This window comes from Puma concolor, chromosome A1 (assembly GCF_028749965.1).
Source record: "Puma concolor isolate L17-30 chromosome A1, mPumCon1.1.hap2, whole genome shotgun sequence".
NCBI lineage: Eukaryota > Metazoa > Chordata > Mammalia > Carnivora > Felidae > Puma > Puma concolor.
In genome coordinates, this window is record NC_141667.1 from 217904845 (window position 1) to 217918908 (window position 14064).

Below are 14064 nucleotides of genomic sequence, written 5' to 3' on the forward strand. Positions count from 1 at the left end.
TTGTGTTCTTTTGTAAACTGTTTGGTTGAGCATGCAAGGTTCTCCCCATAAGGAGTGATTTGTGTCGATTATTTTCCTTGACTCACACATACCGGCCATTTCCCAAGAGCAAAAATGAGGAAGTAACAGGACATTTGTGTCTTTGACAGTTTTACGAAAGAGTCTTAAAAGAGACACTAATGAAGGCTGTGGTTAAAATTACTTATTTACAAGGCTCTTGATAAACCATGAAGAAAGGATACCAGTCCACCAGCATGCCTCCATTTCAGAGATCACAGCAAATAAAATCAAGGTTTATGGTCATTATAACGGTGCATGGTCAGTGTATAAATGAGTATATTAGTTCCCTTAAAATGTGTGAGAAGCTACTGGCAATTTGGCTTTATAAGAATGTAAGCTAATATATTCTCGGTGTTTGGTTTCCCCCTGACTCTATGTAGCTCAGTTATTTAGCATAACGTTTTTTAAAATGTTTGGATCTATTGCATATTTCAGGATGATTGGGAGACTTTCTGGAACGACCTCCACTTGTGAAAAATCAGTATTTTCTCTGCAAATACAGAAAAGATCTTTGCCAGTGGGTTGAAAGCAAGGGAGAGAGCACAGTCTGAGACGATCAGACAGGCATATGTCAGAGCTCAACTCAGCTCCTGTCAGTGGTGTCCTAAGATTTTATGATTATGTTGCGGTCATCTAAAAATTGATGTTTTGTTCTTCTCCCTTTTAGGAAAAACTGTGTCTACCCCATCACATCCTTGAAGAGAAAGGCCTGGTCAAAGTGGGCATTACTGTTCAAGCATTACTAGATGTAACGGTAACGAAGTCTCTGTTCACATGAAACCAGCTCCTCTCCTTTGGGTCGGTTCAGACTCATCTCTCGTCAGAGATCCTGAACTCTGCTCTCAGCACCTGTTCCTCCTACCCTCCCGCTCACTACCTGTCAGTTCCCTGGCTCTGGTTGCATTGAAGGGAGGACATAAGGGAAGATGTTTCTGCCTTTCAGAACTGACCTCCACTGTTAAGATATGAGAGAGATTTACCTTAAAGCCAGTGAGGGAGCTGTCTGTGAAGAACTGAGCAGCACATCGATGCCTTTTACAACCTCCTTCCATCCCTACGCTCACCTACTGCCATTACCGAAACACCAAGCACAACCGTTTTTGCAACAAGACGCATTTGTTTTATTCAAACCAAACTTCTTGTGTATTTGGTGGGGGGAGGGGGGGGGAACTCAATCAGGTTTTTCACCACCAAATTTTTCAAGACGTTTCTTGAGACCATTGCCTTTTAAAAAACTATTTTCGACATACAAAATATTTATATAAATATTATTTATTAGTGAGTTGTTATTTCATCCTTTGGATGCAAATTGTAAATTAGGAAACTATTTTATTACTGCTTTTTTGTGGTTAAACACTTTATTTTAATATTATAAATATTGAATTATTTTCTATGCTCTTTGGTGTGCAGTAGTTGTAGGTCTCAGTAATCACGTTTTCTGGTGTTTGTGACTCAGAAACAAACAAACAAAAAAATGAAGCCAAAAAACAGGTGCTTCTGTGACAAGAACTGTTTTCTGGGGAGGCATTATTTCCACTTCGGTTCATCGAACATTGGTTTTATTTATATTTCTGCATTCCATCCAGTTTCCTACATTCCACCAGCCCTGTTGTCCTCTCATGTAATGAACTGACTGAAATCGAGAGAGCACCCCAAAGTTATCTGTAAATAGCTGTGATGGAAAAAAAAAAAGCACATTAAACTTGAAGATGAAATGTGAACAGTTATTTTTTTGGATTCAGACTTATTTTGCTATGCACAAAACATTCACGTTTTTAACACAGAGAAGTAGTAAGTGTTAGCATAGTGCGTCTTGAAGTATAATTTTGCACTGTAACTTGGGTAATGAAAGAAAGTCTAACGCCAAAGGTAAATAATCAGGAAATGGCATCGGAAAGTGGAGGTAATAAAAAGATGTATTGTTTAACCAAAAAGCTTCTTGAAGGACGGCTCTGACGAGTGTGCCAGAATTACGCACAGCACGTAGGGCCCGGATCAGGAAACCAGCACTTCTTACCACTGCCAGTCTTAAGGGAGGAAACGATTGTGAGAAAAGCAGACGTGCTCATTTTATTGCAATTTAGTTGGTGGCTTCCAGAAAACGCTGCAGGATTCACGGTCTCTGGTGTGAAACCGTGGAAGTGAGTTAGCGAGTTGGTGTGGCAGCCGCATGAACACCCAGGCAGGCTCCGGAGAAAGTTAGGTAAGTGGCGTTTGGAGACGGAGTGGCTTAGGAAGGAGTGAAAAGTAAGTTCGATCAAAGCACGACTAGAGAAGAGCCAGCAAAGGCAAGGGAGCTGTGTTGGTTGGAGAGATTCACATAAGGCTTAACAGACACAACCACCTATTTGAGGCCGTTACGTGCACGTGCACTCGCCCATCCCAGCCCTTCATCTTCCGAAGTCTCGTGGAGGCTGACTGCAGCTTCGCCTCCGTGAAAAGCCATTGTAAGTTTTTAGAGCGGCGGCAGCCACAATTCACAAGACAAATACGAAGGTGAACACAGAGCAGAGGATACCGGGACGATGGTGTGCATTGAACCGCGGACTGACTGCCGTCGGTCAATGCCAGCATCTGCCGTGGGCAGGATGGAGGGGTTACTGAAAATGGTCGTTTGCATTGGCAGCTAGCGGTTATTTCCTGTCAAATAAATGTACTGTGCACTTTAAGCTAACTTAAAAGATGTTTTAATATTTTCCTGTACTGCACAAATACCTGTTTTATCGAATAGCATAATGATGTAAAAGAGACGTTTTGGACAAAGAGCGTATTCAATGTAAACAACAGGCCAAGGTTGATACAGAAATAGGAACTTAGTTTGCTGCACCTTGACGGGCATTCAGAATGCAGGGTCCTGAGATATTTTTTTACGTGTATATATTGGCAACATGAAGCTCTGTAATCCTTGTTCTGAGAGGGGTTTTTTTTTTTCCCAAAATTAAAATATTTCTTTGGATATTCATCTTCAGTATTTTTCTTAAAGTTGGCTGTATAATACAAATGGCTTCAATACTTTGTGCAATGGCTTTTTTTCTTTTACGTGCAGTCCTTGTATGGCTAAGACGTCTTCAAGTTCCTTGTACACTGTTTATATGTGCAATAAAATGTGCGTGGCCAGCTGAGAGTCCCTAAGTGGACAGAATGTACATAGTGCGAATATCCTCTCTTTTATTATTTAACAGTCATTAAAACTTTGAATTTGTACAAACCATCTTCTGACTGACTGACCCATCTGATGCAAAGGTTGATTGTAGTCACAAAAGCAATCCTAGCGTGTCATTGCTGAAATAGATTGTAGCAATTATGTAGTGTATATGTATGAGTGTGTGGATGTAATATATATATTTTGTTTTTGACAAGTTTTTTCTAAAAAAAAAATTTTTTTTTAATGTTTAGTTTTGAGAGAGAGAGAAACAGCATGGGCAGGGGAGGGGCAGAGAGGGAGGAAGACACAGAATCCGAAGCAGGCTCCAGGCTCTGAGCTGTCAGCACAGAGACCGATGCGGGGCTCGAACTCAAGAACCGTGAGATCGTGACCTGAGCCGACGTCGGCCACTTAACCGGCTAAGCCACCCAGGCGCCCCTGACAAATTTTCTTTCAAACTAAAATCTTCCCTGGAAGCGCAGAGCACTTAAAGCAGAGTTGCTATGAATGAGTGGGAGTGGGAGTGTAGACTCAGGACTCTCCACCTGTCTCTTGGGTGGCAGCTCCAGAAGGTGTCACTGAGGAAGCCTGAGGGTTCTGGTGGGTGTTGTTGAACCACAGCCTCCAGTCCTTTCTCCTCAACTGCCCCCTGTGGAATGTGACCCACAGAGAGCTAAGTGGCTGCCGTGAGAACACCTCCCACAAATCCAGGCCAGGGTTTTCCCACGCGAGCAGCCTATCTCTGGTAGAGGTGCAGCTGCCTTGAGGAATTCCGGTGAGAACAGTGGCTGGTCGTGTCCGTCCGCTCGTCCCAACCACACACAACATGCGAGAGCGACAGCCTAAGCAGGGACCGGTGTCAGGGTCTCCACGTTTAAGATCTGTTTCTGCCGAGTCGAGAAAACCGACGCATGGCCCCCCGCGTGCCGATTGGGGATGTGGCTCCTGTGCCGGACCTCGAAATCATAGCTCTCTTAGGCTTCTGCACGTGATGCAGGACCAGCACTCACGGACTCTGTGCATTGTAAGTCGGCTGGAACAACCGGAGAATGTGTGAGGGGCAAACGAAGGCGAGGCCACGGGAGCGGAGCACCGGGGGGCCTGGCAGGGGCATCCGTGCCGTGCAGCCATGTGGCGTTGGCCACAACTGGGGACGGTCCCAGAGACCGAGTCCTGGCCAATGGCCACCTCAGGGGCGTCCCAGTGCTTCCTGGGTGCATCTGAGAGATCCAGGCAGCAATGACCCCTGTGGGGCTGGTTAACTAACCTCCCAGCTTTCCCAGGAGGGCAGCTAGCAGAGCCCAGATCCAGATGAGTCTGGTCTCTGGGGAGGTATGATCGGGGGGGGGGGGGGGGGGGGGGGGCGTTCTCTTAGGACTTGGTAGTCCTTGAGTGTCGGGCGTGTGTGGGAAGCAAGGCCCACTCTCAGCCGCTACCTTTACTCCTCACGCTCACACGCTTGTGGGCCACCTTAATGGTTACTATTTATTGAGTGGCTACTGTTTGGGGCGAGCGTTTTTTCCTGAACTGTAAGCTGCCTTAAAACAAGGCCGCTTGTTGTCTGTTTTGTTCTCTGCTGATCCCCCCATTGCCTGGAACAGTGCTTGTCCTGTAGGAGGCCCAAAAAGATGCCAGTGAGGAGAATTAATGAACCCTGCATACATTATTTCAAAAACTCTTGCCAAAACGCTACCAGGAAAGAACTTGTGGACTCCTATACTCCCGTACTACACGCATCCAGTAACTAACCCTGCCTCCTATGCTGTGAGGTTTTGTGGTTCTTACCTGACATTGCCCACGTGGCTGTTGGTTCAAGAGCAGCCACCTTACTCAAAATTGAGCACTAAATCTCTTCCCCAAGATTTTAATTCTTTTCCTGACGACAGGAGACAAAAGACATAAAACCTGGAACAGACCCTGAGGTTAACACTGGCATTCAGAGAGATGTAGGGACAAGAAACAGGGAAGAAATCCCTGATGTTTGCACTCCTGGCTCCAGTAGGAAGAGCCCGGAATTTCTAGAGCTTGGGTAGTCAACCCCTCCCTGAGTCCTTTCAAGAGGCTAAGACTGTATAAAATCCATTTAAGTTGGACTTCCCTGTTCACTGTACAGGAGGCATCCTGGCAGAGCTGACCAACTAGAGTTTCTAGAGTTAAAAAAAAAATGACTATGATGCTTTCAATGTTGCCAACAAAATTGGGATCATCTAAATAAGAGTCCAACTGGCTAAATCTAAATACAATTTTTTTTTGCCATAAAAACAAGAACAAAAGAAACACCTGTGGCTGTGCTGGCAGCACGTATTTTGGCTATGCTTAGGATTTTGGAGATACAAAAGAAAGTATATATTCATGGGATAAAACTTGATAAACTGAGCCTCTTGGGACCAGTTTTAATGCCAGTAGCTAAGACAGATCAAGGTCAGGAAAAGAGGTTTACAAAACAGGTAGAGCACAGAGGAAGCATTCCTCACATTGAAATGAGGTCTAGGAAGAAGTTTCCAGTTTCCTTGCCATTTCTGTTTGTTTTTTTTTTTTTAATTTTGGAATTTTTTTCTTCTGTTTATCGAAATGATACAGGTTCATCATAGAAACTTTGGACAGTATGAAGAGATTGGGGAAGGTCACCTGCAATCCTGTCTTATAGGAAACTGTTAAACTTTTGAAATATTTCCTTTGAGACATCCCTATGTATTTTTATACAGTACAACTTTACGTACTGTCTTTTTTCCTTTGTTAGTACCAGAGGATATGCATTTTCCCCAGGATAGTATTATTTGCTGAAAGAAAAAATGGGGATTCACTGAACAGCCACCAACAAGATATTTTAGAAGCCTCCTCTGGAAAAATGTCCAGTTCCTAGAGTCATGTGGTCTTAGGTGGGCAATACCTAAAAGAACTGGACAGACCCTGAAATAGAGAGAAGGGCCCTTAGGTCTTTGATGGGCACAGGGAGCCTGCGGGGGGATTGATAACAAGGTAGGGCTAGAAAGGGAAGGTGGCCAATAGGGGGCGCATTCTCAAGCCACTCCACAGTGAAAGACTGAAGTTCAATCCTGGAGGAAGCTCTGGGAAATGGTACAGAACATCTCATAACTCAGAATTATCCTGGCCAAACTCTCAGGAGGTATTTATATCCACCCCCAAAACTCCTTCAAAAACATGCCTAGAAATGCTTAAAAAAATAAATGTATGCTCATATCAATGCTTTGGTTATATAAGAAAATAAGGAAATCCCCAGATTCTCCAGTTCCCTGTCTCTGCCTCTCCCCGGCCCTCTCTCTCAAAAATAAAAAATAAACATTAAAAAAAAAGAGGGGCACCTGGGTGGCTCAGGTGGTTGAGTGTCAGACTTCAGCTCAGGTCATGATCTCACTGCTGGTGAGTTTGAGTCCTGCATCAGGCTCTGTGCCGACAGCTCAAAGCCTAGAGCCTGCTTTGGATTCTGTGGCTTCCTCTCTCTCTGCCCCTCCGCTGCTGGTGCTCTGTCTCTCTCAAAAATAAATAAAGATTAAAAAAAATTTTAATAAATAAAAAGTTACTTTACCTGTGTTCCCCTCTTGTGGGTCTACCTGATAGAAATGACCAATAGGCTAAGTTTTTCCTAAATTTCAATATACATCAGAATCTCCTGGGAGAGGGAGCTGGTGACCAGAATATCAAAATGAAGGCGACGCCATGATGGTGCTGGGAGAACCGGTCCATCATCCCCTTGACCAAGAGATGGTTTGTTAATTAGTGGGCACCCCGTGACAGAGATAGGTACATGGGCCCCGTCAAGGTGGGTCCTGAGCGGAATCTGAAGCCTGCAAAAGCCAGCATCCATAGAGGGCTGTATCTTCACTGAAAGGATAGAGGGGAAAAAAATTAGCCTATCTACAAAGAGAGATGTCAAGGAGAGTAGCCAATCCTCGGATGAGAGGAAGTGGGAAAATAGCAGCTCCTGTGATGTTGTTACTACAAGCCTCATCTTCCATAGATTCATGCTTTGAATTTCCGGTGCAGCTGTGGTCTGGGAAACCCCGAGATGAAGAGTATGTACTTACAGCGTCTCAGGGTGTTCACACCCTGGGACACCAAGGAGAGGAAAAAGCAATCCCTTGCTGAAGCAGGCCCCACAGATGCCCCGGGATTACACCCAACCGAGCGTGAGCTTCCTGTGCAAAATCACAAAAGAGGTTCTGAAACTTGAAGCCTGAAAGGTTTCTACTTAAATGTAGTGGTGAGACTCAAAGTGAACTGGCGGGAGGCTATTCAAGTATTTATTTATCATCTTAGTGTGGTGTTTAGAAGACAGCAAATACAACACAGGAGAGGCGACGCAGAGATGGTACTTGAGAACTTTCTGAAACTGAGAAAGCATTTGAATGGTTGGATTCAGGACACACAACAAATTTCAGGCGGGACAAGTGAGGATACATGTATACCTGTCGTGAAGGGGGAAAGACAAGGTGACCCTGAAAGTGAAGACAGGAGCCCAGACTTCTTCATTCTGCCTTCTAGTGGATGGGTGCTGCACTCGTAAAGGTACTTGAGGAGGACCATCTAAACAGGTAGGTAGAACCCTCCACCAGCAGTACTGGAAATCTGTGTCACCATACAGCCAGGGCTAATCCAGCTGTGTCTGACCAGAAGATCTGAAGAAGTACACCTGTCTGTGGGCAGAGGACCCTGTCCTGGTGAGCAGGTCTGGAGCTGAGTTTTGGTGCGTTATGCGAAGTGTCATTGAGAATGCTGGACAAATGTCTCCAGGAAGACAGTAAAGAGGTCTTTTCTGACAAGGTCCAAGAGATGATGAGACCAGAGGAACGGAATGCAGCTAACAGTTGAAAATCCACCTGACCAGCCTCGGAGCTTTTCGTATGCGGACTTGAGGTCAATTGGTTCGGCAACACTCATGAAAACAAAACAAACTAAAACTGCTGAGGATTTATAGAGGGCGGCGGGCGCAGACTCAATAGTATTTTACAAGATCACAGGGTGTAGGGTGGAGGTGGGATTGGGAAGGAGAAGCAATGGTGGGTAGGCAGTCTACTTTCCACTGTGGTTACAACCCCAATACTTGGCCAGCAAACTCCCTAACAACTATCATTTTTCTCTGAGAGGTAAAAGAAAGCTTTTGGTCTCTTGGAATGTGATCGCCACATAAATACCTATTATAGTCACTGAAGCTGGGGATGGGGGCAGAGGGAAAGACATGCCTACTGCCCGAGGAAGATTCCATATAGGTAGACTTCACCTTCCCCTCAAAATACTGTCTACGCTCCTGTCCTCCCCAGTCCTTAGTGAATGTTCTTCAAAGAGTGTTCTATAAACAGTGCTGCAGCACAATCTCCATTAGGGCAGGGGTCTGTGTTTGGCTTACTACTGTATCCTCAAGGCCTAGAACAGTGGCTGATACATAAGAGGTGTTTGGTAAATATTTGTTGAGCAGATGAACGAACAAATGCCTTCAATTTCTGTTCATTTTCCCTTCTATCCTTATCACTGTATTGAAAACACTCATCATAAAGTCATGGGTCCCATCCCTATGGCTTCTTCCTGTATAGGGAAGCATAAGGGATGGTTGACCACCTGCTTCTTGAAACCCAAGAATTTTCTTCTGATGACATTTTAATAAATGTTTATTTACTTAAGAGAGAGAGAATGCACTTAAGTGGGGGAAGGGCACAGAGAGAGAGGGAGAGAGAGAATCCCAAGCAGGCTCTGCATTGTCAGCAGAGCCCTTGACCATTCTACTCTCAGCCCTTCCTCTGCTGCCCCTCGCCCCTGACCAAATATCTACAATAATAAAAATAAGATACAGAGCTAAAGCCTTTACTTGGGTTATTTTATTTGATCCTCACCATGGCCCTAGGAGTAGGCCCCATTATGGTCATTCCTCTTTTACTCTCCTGAGTGTGACAGGAAGTTGTAGTGGGGCTCTCTCTGTCCCAGTTCTGACAGAGGTCCCCAAGTAGTGGGCACTCTGTTCGGCCACCTTCCAAAGGGAGGCGCTAGGCCATCTGCAAAGGGGATGCCAACCCAGCTCTGTCCAACACCCCCTGTGAAGGGGAGGAGAAGAGCTGAGAGACCAAGGGTTTTCGGAGAAAGTTGCGGGGTGCGGTGCACTTCCCCGGCCTTGCCCTGTCATGGGAGATGGGCAGCTGGTCTACCTCCTGCCTCGTCACATTGGGCACACAGGGAGTATTTGGAAAGCCTGATGGGTGCTCCCTGGAGTCTTTGACACAGGGGCCCGGCGTCTGAGTCTTGGCCTGTGGGGTGGCAGGACGGAGAGAGGGGCCACGCTGGGAAGGAACAGTGCTTCCTCTGGGGTGCAGCACAGAACACAAGCTTCTCCAGATGCAGTCTCCCTTCCCCCCACACGAGGGAACTGCTCTGGAGATAAGTTCTTGGGGGGGGGGGGTGGAATGGGCCACAGCTGCAGCAGAAAAGCTGTGGGGGGGGAAACGCATTGTGAAATCCCTCAGCACGCAACAACTGAGTAAGGCTAGCATATTAGCAGGATTACCTCCAAATCCATATTTTAACAAAACGTTCATTCCGACAGCTGGGATACCCTCTCTGCATGATGCAGCACGTTCGGGCTGGATCAGCCTACATAAGGCCAGAATGTTCTACAGTAATGTTCTACAGATAAGGCCATCAGGCCTTATCTGTATCTGACTAAAAAAATGAGTCATTTGCCATTTTCTCTGGAAAACTTTATTTTTTCGTGTGTGGTCTATGGTCATTGTCCTAATCAAAACACTGGGTGGCAGTATTTTTACTGAAATGATTTCATAAGCGCCCCGAAAGGAGTAGGTTTCTGTCTTCTGAGAAGAAGAAAAATCCTACTTCACCAGCAGTGAACAAAAAGGCAGTCCACCATGAGTCCACCACCCGCACAGCCCGTGCTGAAGATTCCAACTCCAGATGCAATGTTTACCCACATACACACACAGACACGCATATAGCACACGCAGACGCGCGCGTGCGCACACACACACACACACACACCAGAACGCCATGCCGGAAATACTATCTTGATGAGTTAAAAGAAAAGTCTGTTGCCTCATCTAGTTCTCACCTCCATGCCCCACTTTGAATGGTACTTGGATCTAATGAACCCGATGAGATGAAAATGCTAATACATTTGACTGGTTGAGTATATACACCATTGTCATCCAAACAAAGGCGCTGCTGGGGTTCTGTTCTTTACATTCTATTGCCAGGAAGTGAAGTGCTCATTAAACACGGCCAGTGCCAGGCTGACACCTGGTGCCAAAGGGATAAGAATGAAATTGGAAATTCAGTGCTCTTGGACTGGATTCCTGGTCTCCGGCCAAATATAACAAGGGTGTACATTCCCTTTATTTTATCTCTGAAGACCAAAAGGACATTTGCTCCTGGACTGGCTGGGGCTACACAAAGACCCACAGAAGTTTACAAAACTATGTTCTCCTGGAGGAAACGATTGTATATCTACCGCCAATCACTCTAGGTACAGGGTGATTGCGCAGCTGATATTCAGTGTGTTGGTCTTCACAATCCTTTTACTCAAAAAGTTACGGTGGGGGAATTTTAGGGGGAGAGGTCTCACACATGCCGCATGCATCCACGGTATGGGTAACTATTTCCATGTCATTGATGTATCAGCATTCCAGTAGGTTATGGAAATTATAAAGCATGCACAGAAATATACGCTTTAACAGGAGGGGGATGAACTCAAAATAAGCATAGACAGAAGCTCTTATGCACCCTCCCAAGATAGCATGCCTCATTTTGGAGGCCAGTGACACTGATGTACCTGGTCACTAACATCTGGATAGGATAATGGTGATTTCAAAGGCCATCTCGTTTGGCGACGCTCCACAGCCCTGTGAGTTAAACAGCGTAGGAGCTCTTGTCCACCCCATTTGCAGACGAACCATCAGTCCCAAGGTATCTTATAGATGCGGGAGTCATGTAAGGTTTTCTTCTTCTGAAAGTCTCACTGTGTCACAGAGTAAGTGAATTCTATTTTTTTTTTTTTTTTTTGCGTTTTTGAATCAGAATTGAAATTCCCGGAAGTATAAAGAAAGTAGAAGGCATGAAGTTGTGTTTCTGGGCCTTGACACAGCTGGGTGTAAGCACTGTTTGTTCTTTCTGGCTTTCCACATTTATTAAACATTAAGGTTTAAAATTAATGTTTTACAACCCCAAATATACACGCGTAACTTCCGTTTGTAAAAATGATGTCAGTCATCAAAAATAAAGCCCTTTGACTATCATCTTCAATTCCGAAGCTCTTCTTTTTTCCCGGAAGTAATGGCCATTTATTTTCATTCAGATCTTTTCCCATGACGTATTTGTACCTCTGGAACATATAACACATTGTGTCGGTGGTTTAAAAACATAACAGTACTGAATTATGTGCATTGTTCAGCAGCTTATTTTTATTCGTAAACACTTGGGGCTGTTCTCATATTTTCTCCATGACAAGCAATGTTGCAATGCAGGGCCTGGCCGGGTCTACTCTTGGTCGTGTCTCCCCACAAAGCTGCTGGGAAGTCATTTTGCAGCACCGTACATGGAAGCGTGCCTGTTTTCCTCACCGACTTGAGACACCACCAACCCCCGAATTGGCCTGCAGCAGGATTTCTTTGGTCCACTGCACTCTTCTGAGTCCAAACCCATTTTCATTATCGCTGCTTCCAACGTGTCTTGACACCAGGTAGAGCAATTTGTTCTTTTTCAAGAAAAAAGCGTATTCTTCCGTATGAATTTTATAATTAGCTTGTCAATTTCCGTAGACAGCATTGAGATTTGGGTTAAGGCAGCATTGCATCTATAGATTACTATGGGGTGTGTTAATACTTTTACAATATTGAGTCTTCTGTTCCATAATATATTGCTCTCCATTTGTTCAAGGTTTACTTTACTAAAGACCTTGTACAACTCTTGCTCGGGTGATTTCTAGGTACTTTGATTCTTCGTTGCTGCTCTGAATGGGATCATTTTCCTTTTATACTCTTTTGTTAGATTATTGGGGCGACTGGGTGGCTCAGTCCGTTAAGCATCTGACTTCAGCTCAGGTCATGATCTAGAGGTTTGTGAGTTCGAGCCCCCCTGTCGGGCTCTGTACTGACAGCTTGGAGCCTGGATCCTGTTTCAGATTCTGTGTCTCCCTCTCTCTCTGCCCCTCCCCTGCTCATGCTCTGTCTCTGTCTCTCAATAATAAACGTTAAAAAAAAACCATTAAACTTTTTTGTTAGATTATTTATAAGCTGATAGGAAAATTATTAATTTTGAGATGTTGATCTTCATTTGAATACTTTGCCCCCCATCTTGAACACAGCCGCTGCTTCTGTCCTCAAGTCACCGGTGCTGCTGTGGCCACTGCTGCTCCTTGATTTGCTCCATCACTTCTGCTCTCCTCACCAGGAAGCACCGCCAATTGTATGTCCTTTCTTCACCCAAACCCGATAAAATGAAAGCTTTAAAACAACAACAATAACAAAAAAAAAAAACCCCGACACGTGGCAGTTTTGTTTTAATAAAGTGATTTTGGTTCCAGAAGTTTCTTTTGTTTTTAATGTTTGTTCGTTTAGAGAATAGGAAGGGGTGGAGAAAGAGGGAGACGGAGAATGTCAAGCAGGCTGCGTGCTGTCAGCACAGAGCCCGACCCAGGGCTCTATCTCACGAACTGTGAGATCATGACTTGATGCAAAATCAAGAGTTTCGCTCTCAACCCACTAAGCCACCCAGGCGCTCCGGTTTCAGGAGTTTCATAAACCAGTGTAATCTATGTTGTATACGCTGTGTTCATCCAGTGTGCCCAAATGCAGATCTGCAATTTTTCTGATGAGAATATGCAAAAAGGTTGCTTGGCTAACTTGGAATATGTTTATGAGCTCTTCTATATAAAATTCATGTCTCTTTGTCACAGCTTACAATACATATATATTAAAAATATTTTTAAGGGGCACCTGGGTGGCTCAGTCGGTTAAGTGTCTGACTTCGGCTCAGGTCATGATCTCGCGGTCCGTGAGTTCGAGCCCCGCGTCGGGCTCTGTGCTGACAGCTCAGAGCCTGGAGCCTGTTTCAGATTCTGTGTCTCCCTCTCTTTGACCCTCCCCTGTTCACGCTCTGTCTCTCCCTGTCTCAAAAATAAATAAAACGTTAAAAAAAATTAAAAAAAATATTTTTAAGATGTTAGCTTAGAATTTTTCCACTTAAATTTTTTACATGTTTGTTTACTTATTTATTTATTTATTTATTTTTGAGAGAGAGAGAGAGAGAGAGAGAGAGAGCATGAGTAGGGGGAGGAGCAGAGAGACAGGGAGACATAGAATCCGAAGCAGGAAGCAGGCTCCAGCGTCTAAGCTGTCAGGACAGAGCCCTCCATGTTGCACGCTCATTTTCACTAATGTAGCATATTCCACTTCTGAATATACTCCAATTTTACCCCTTCTGTGTAGGTGGACATTTGGATTGTTTCCAGATCGTGGCTATTACGAGCGGTGCTGCTAAGAACATTCTCATACGGGTTTCGCATGCCCTTGCTTCTCTACCTCGGGGGGAATCGCTGGGGAGGAACACGCGTGTTCTACTGCGGCCCACGCCCACTGGCGGACTACCACACAGCCTCGCCAACACTTGGGGTTTCTGCCGTCCTAACCTTAGCCCTGAAGGTGGGTGTGCAGTAGTATTTTATTGTAATTTTTATGTGCATTTTCTGGGTCCTAGGAAGTTAAGCACATTTTCATGGGTTTATTAGGCATACTTACATTCTGTTTCGTGAACTACCCATTCGAATCTTTAGGCCATTTTCCTGTTGGTTTCCATCTTTTTAAAACAAGGACCTCGTGGGAGCTCTTTAGATATCTAGATACAAA

The 14064-nt window shown here is 44.9% G+C and overlaps 1 protein-coding gene across 1 annotated transcript in view; it reads left to right on the forward strand.

The window, feature by feature from the left end:
* LRCH1 (leucine rich repeats and calponin homology domain containing 1) overlaps nucleotides 1-3271 on the forward strand; it is a 202574-nt gene extending 199303 nt beyond the window's left edge. The window contains exon 19 of the mRNA XM_086711857.1: nucleotides 728-3271. Within this exon, the coding sequence (XP_086567983.1) occupies nucleotides 728-838 (111 nt within the window). The 3' untranslated portion in view covers nucleotides 839-3271. The remainder of the gene's footprint in view (nucleotides 1-727) is intronic.
* The last annotated feature ends 10793 nt before the right edge of the window (nucleotides 3272-14064 follow it).